At 36.2% G+C, this 6489-nt stretch overlaps 1 protein-coding gene across 1 annotated transcript in view; it reads right to left on the bottom strand.

Annotated features, from left to right (window-relative positions):
* The window catches only part of PRDM2 (PR domain containing 2, with ZNF domain), a 63687-nt gene that overhangs the window by 47786 nt on the left and 9412 nt on the right, over positions 1-6489 (bottom strand). Inside the window, 2 exon segments of the mRNA XM_009325297.1 lie at positions 1420-1664; positions 5259-5362. Coding sequence (XP_009323572.1) covers positions 1420-1664; positions 5259-5362 — 349 coding nt within the window.

Below are 6489 nucleotides of genomic sequence, written 5' to 3'. Positions count from 1 at the left end.
TGAAGATGGCTCTTTGAAGATACCTCACATCCCAAACTCAGTATCTCACACTGCAACAAACCCCAGACAGATTCTGAAACTGGTAAGACCGATCCTTATAGGCTGCTCTAATAGTCTTCAGAAAGAGCTGCTTGGCAGCATGATCTTGTTGGCAAGACCTACTAGGATAAAATTCATCAGGTCGCAAGAGAAGACAGTCAGAGGAACAGAAGGATATTTCACGTGCTGAGGCATGGTATTTGTTATTCTGTCAGCAGTGCTCAGCCTCTTTTAGCGGTACAATCATTTTCCAAAGTGTAATATTATCCATCAGAAAACAAATTAGAAATATGTGAATGCCTGTTTTTATCAGGACTGAAATCTTTGCAGAAAAGATTCAATGAGAAAGAAATTTAAAATGTCAGAGTGACTCCAAAAGCACACTTACATTAATGAACTAGCGTGACTATGGGCAAAGGCAGAGGCAACCCAAGATAAAGTGTCTAGAGGAAACTAAGCTGGCTACAGATTCACATTGGGAGCCTGCCCTTAGTGAATAAACACTGAAGAGAAGTCAATAGTCTGGCTGGCAATAGTGAACCTCTACTTGAATGCTCTCTCAAAGCTGTTAGAAAGTTCAGAAAATGTTTAGAAGGGTTTGTTGGGTTTTTTTCCAATTTAGTTTGAGTGGCCTAAAATACAACAGTTTTACATACTGCTATACTGCCCTATAAACTTCAAAACTGCATGGTATCAACTCATTCTTTTATTAAGTGAAGATCGGTTACTTATAGAAGTTGTCGGCCTTACAAGGAAACATAAGGAACAGCAATAGCGTAACAGCAAGGCTGCACATACCCCAAAACCAAAAAGCATTTTAAATAAAGACAAAGTTGAGCTATATATACTCACTGCTAGTAGGTTCTTGATCGGCGATTCAAATAATACTTTATAGCCACAATTTTCTAACACTAACATACTCTACCATTACTTATAGTTAAATCACTTTTTTTCTTGGCTTGGGAGATACAATGCCCCAGAAATGACACCCTTTTTCCTGCCCCCCACTCCCTGAATAAAAATGGAAGGGTATAAAACCAGGGAAATGTGTTTCATGAAGCTTCCTTTGTTATACAATGCAAAGACCATAAAAATAACTGATTTCTGCAAGAAATCCTCAGTAGAAAAATGTCTTAGTATCTACAGAAATAGAAAAACATTTATTTTATGTAATCTGCTATAGTTTTTCATTCTAGTTTGTATCAAATCTGGTGCTACAGCAAATCATTAACCCACAAGATAGACCTAGTGTTCATACATATCTTAAACAGTAGATCTTAATGTCAACTGTATTGGCACAGAAGAATTTAGACCAGTGAAATGTAGCATTTGCAATATTTTAATTATTTTTCATAAAATGTTTCAAAATCTGTTTAATACAAATAGTAAAAAAATAGAATTTGAATAAAGGGCAATAAAAGGTATAATAATAAAAGGTAACAGAGCAGTAACTGTTCTTCAGACAGCGATACCTTTAAACTTTTGTAGTATATGGTCCTGTTGATCTCCAGAGGAAACAGATTTTGCTCCTTTCCTGAACGTGCCCAGTTTATATATCGTAGCCAGTTCCCTTTCTTTGGATCAGTTGCATCAACACACATCCATCCCAGGTTTGGGTAATACACCTGTGAGGCAAAAATGGCGTTAAGCAAATGGACAACTGTTACCGCTGAAGTGTACACGCACTAAAACACTACACATTTTAAAGGTACACAAAGTAGTAATCGTCATCTAAGGACAGAGATAACACAAAGGATATGAGCAGAGGTAGGGGTTGTACTGGGGGGAGTGGTGTGGGTGTTCTGCAATCTCTTTAGTGGAATGGTACAAATGGAAAAAAAATAGCTTTTGGCCTGCAAGCCCTTCTCTGAAGGGTTTGGGCTCAAAAACCAAAATACTTAAAACATTTTATGCTTTCTTTTCAGTTTGGCAAGCCTGAAATGATTCTCTAGATTTTGCATTTAGTAAAATGACTGATTTTAAGATATAAAAGCAAGAGAGCTTTATTTTTACTATTTGATGATTTGGGAAAAGTAACTATATAGATGTTAGAAGCATTTGCTTTATTTAGAACCATAAGGGAAAGCATAATTTATATTTAATCTTTTTTCAGGGTATTAAAGAAAATCTTAACCTTTCAGAAATCTTGTGATCACCTCTAAAAATTGACCATGTCAATAAACTTCTGTGTGTTCCAAGATGCTGTGTACATTCTTTGGTTTCCGTTCTTGGAGAAAAACTTTTAAACACCTACTCCTGTTTTACATTTCAAGACAGCTCGCAATAAAGCAAGGTTACTGACTTCTTCCATATTTTCTGATGACAGGCAACTCTGCTTCTCTTTCAAGACATGTTATGCATCTCCCACTTTTCTCATTATAATCTAAGTTAGATGCCTGTAAGAAGAGCTATCAGTGGACGCTATGCTTTTTTTTTTCCAAACCGAAGAACACACCACTGTTTGGCAACTGGAACTATCATTTTTCTGTTACTTTGCCTTGGAACACAGGCATACACTAGCAGGTACACAACGTGTCAGAAGTATTGGGCAGCTCGCAGATTTTTAGAAAAACAAAAAAGGAAAAATACGTGCAATTTAATTATACCTTATCATTGGCTTTTTTCCTTTTGGTCAAGTCTATAAATATCAGCCTCAGCCTGGAAGAGCTCTTTTCAAAACCCAGCCTCCCTAGCTCGTCACCTCCTGCAACATTCACTTAGCACCACTGCAGATAAGGAATAAACTAAAATTGCAATTTCACCGTAACCTTCCCATTCTGTTACACAATGTTGTAGCTTTCTATTGTTCCTGATACTTACTTTACAAGAAATTCTAAGTCTTTTCCAACTGTTTTACATTTTCAAATTCAAGTGCACTTCTACAACAGCTTAAAACAAGAACCATTTAATAAATGTGATTTTTTTTTTGTGTGTTGATATATTGTTGGTTTAATAAAACAGAATTTTATCAATAAAGGTAAAGTTTCAATAAATATACCAAAATCATCTCCGTTTCTTTCCAAGCAAAGAGGAAATATCTCCCCTACTTAAACTATTCCAGCATGGATTTAATCAGCTGACTTTTGAAAGAATGTTCATCAGCACACCCAGCCCTTACAATATGAAAGCGTAAACAGCTTCACAGATCAAGACTGTAAAAGCAATCCTGTTGGTTAAAATGAAAGAAAAGAGCCAAATAGTGTTGTGGAAGAGTTAGCAGATATGGAATATATGGAATATATGGAAACACAATACTTTATTACTTTTTTAATATATACTTTATTATGTTTTTATATTACTTTATTACGGTTTTTGCACAAAACAAAATACTTCATTACTTTTCAGTTAAAGCTTCTAATTTACAGAAGATTGTTTAAAGGCCTTGTGCACTGTTAGAAAGGAAATAGCTCCAACTCCTCTATATAACACTGCGACTTGAAGCGATTCCTGTAAACCACAATAAAGATCATTCAGCACAGTTGTGCCAGTCATTCTGAATCAGCAGATGGCATTTCCCTCAGTTTTCAGTCACTTGCTGTCATTTTACTATCTGTGGCTTTTCTCTGACACAAAATGGAAATATGTTCAAGTCTATTTCTCTCCTCAGACACAGCAAGCATACAATGACACACAAAACTCATCTTATTCAGAATGATACTCTAGCATGACAGCTCAAAATTATTAAAATTGACTGGAGATGCCAGCGTTTAGAAGCCTTTCTTTTTCTGCAGATTAACTTCACTAAAGAAACAAATGAGATTCTTGTGGAAAAGGTTGTTCTCCTAGTTGACGGTCCATATACCTAACTACTCCCACACACCACCATCCTTTTACAAACCGCATTTTCTAACAGTTTAGATTCTGGAGTGGTTTCAGATATCGGCATATGGGGCCAACTGCTGCGGTCTCATTTTAGCTGCTTTTTTTTAATTCCGAAATCAGTATTAAAGCAACACACAATTACTTTGAAATCTAGCAAGGGTTCCTATTATTGCCTGCATTGCAAACTATGAAACTTTATAACAGCTTGTTTGCAACTATCATTTCTCAACACAAATTTGAAATATTAAGACATATCCACTGAGAACATTCAAACTCCAGGACTGAGAAAAACAATTGCAAGGTCAATAATTTACTTGACTGATTCAATCTCACTAAGTGTTCTTGTACCAGATCAAAATCAGAGATACCTTATGCAGTCCAGTTTGTGATAATATTAGCTCAATGCAACAAACATTATACTTGAACACTTTATTACTTTCCTGAATGTGAATTTGCATTTATGGGAAATTGTTCAAGATCAATTCCTCTGATAGGGGTTAACATTAAGTTTTGTATGTGTATCCAGTGTTTTATACAGTTCAATTTTTGCAGACCAGGGGCCAGAAGGATGACTACTATCAATATCTTTAGCCTAAAAATCTGTAAGCTAGCAAGTTCTCTTCCAGAATATGCTATGCCACAGTTCCTCCATCCCTCCCCTCCCTGTCCGTTCACTTTACTAAAGCCATTTGCTGTATGTGTCTCCAGAAAGACTGATAAAGTCTTTAAGGCAGTTCATAACTACCTCCAAAGACACTGTAGGTAGGATTCAACTCCAGATTAAGACACCTACATTTTGAAATCTACGTAATATCCAAGGTCTTATGACTATCAGTGGAGCTTAAAAAGCTATTCAGCTGTCCAGACAGTATTTGCTTTAAGGCAAGCCCAAACACAAGCAGCACAAGCAATACTGCAACAGTTGAGAACTTTTATAAAAACTCCAAAAGCAAAACCAATTCCCGTAATAAAGCTGGTTTTCAAAGAGTTAGATGAGGACGAGCGCTATAGCTTCCTTAAGAGATTCCACATCCTCCAAATTTCCCTAATTTCATAAGCAGTTGACAGCATTCAGCTGCAGAAGGGATATCACTCAGGGTTCAAGCCAACAAAGCAAAGCTTTATCAGCAATAGACTCTTACGGGGAGGTGTGATCCAGAGACAGTATATAAGAAAATAAATACAGCAATTTCAAACAATGCAAATAGTTTAAAGCTTTGTAATTCAGATTGGTTGCTCAATCCAAGTGTCTATAAATAACTGTTTGCAATGGTAGACATAGATGGCAGTTATTTCACATCATGTCTATTTCTAAAATCCCTGGAAAAATTAAAGGCTAAATACAAAATACTGACCTAGTGACAGATACCTTTTTCCATTTACAAGCTGTTTCTTACCTCCCACATGTATACATTGCTCTTAACTTGAGATCTTTTTTTCTTGTCACCAACAAATGGTCCAAACTTCTTGCCTTTTAAAATTGATTTTGTTGCCCAGACACCTGCAGAGACACATATCAGTAGTTAAAATTAATCTAACTTATCACCTCAAGCAAATCTTCTACTCACAATTCATATTTCTTAAGATCATTACAGGTGTCTGTCTCAGACTGGGGAGCATTCTACAATATTAAGATCGCAATAAGGAAACTGAAGTTTACTAAAATGAATTCAAACAATCTTCTCCCCAAAACTCACTTCAGTCGTGAAAGGTTTAAGCATTTACCCGGCTTCATTCTTTGCTCATGGGCTACTGTAGCTCTGAAGACAAAAAACGACCTTGATTTTTCTTGTCCTTCAGGTGATATTCAAAATACCGTAAGAGCATGACAGGTTTTATATTGTGAAGTCCCAGATTTCAGCTGTTTTGCTGAGCAAACACATTATTAAAACAAAAATCCTATTTGCTTTCTCTGAAGCAATGCCAGGCAAATGAAGCCCTCATGAAAGTTGTGAAACTAATTAATAGTATATTTTGAAGGAAAACACATTTAGGATTGGTTAAAATATGTGCATCTGCCCACAAACTTATTGACAAGATTTAACCGAACTGAAAATGGACAGCTGCATTTCACATTTTATAGCATGAAAACTAAGAACAGATTGACAAATAATTGCTAATTAAACGTAACATTCTCATTCAGACCATGCTAGATCAGGTTCATACTAGAAAAGAACAACCTTGCTCCAAGGAGCTTATAACCTGTTACTAACAGTAATGCTCTATTGTCAGGCTTATTCCTCAAACTACCAGCTTTCAACATCAAGTATCCAGTCTGCAGTTCTGACTTCTATCAAAGTTCTCCCACGTTAAACTTTGTTAAGGAAGAAACCAAGCATTTTGGACATACTACAGAAACAACACTTTGCTCCATACAGCAGCGTTCAAGTCTGCACTGAATCTGTTCTTATAAATTAAACTTCTTATATTGATTGGACAGCGAGATGCAGCATTCTAAAGAGGCAACAGTAAGACAGCTGCAAAACACAAAACTGGTAAAGTGCTATAAGTGAAAACAAACCAGTGAAGTAACATACCGGTACTTTCATAGCAATCTATTTGCACCTTGGTCCAGCTTTGACCCCAATTCAGATGTTCTAGGAACATCATCTTGGGATGTTGGAGAAA

The sequence above is a fragment of the Pygoscelis adeliae genome, unplaced genomic scaffold, assembly GCF_000699105.1.
Source record: "Pygoscelis adeliae isolate BGI_AS28 unplaced genomic scaffold, ASM69910v1 Scaffold36, whole genome shotgun sequence".
NCBI classification, from domain to species: domain Eukaryota; kingdom Metazoa; phylum Chordata; class Aves; order Sphenisciformes; family Spheniscidae; genus Pygoscelis; species Pygoscelis adeliae.
Note: the sequence above shows the minus strand (reverse complement) of the source record. Positions and strands in the feature narration are given on the sequence as shown.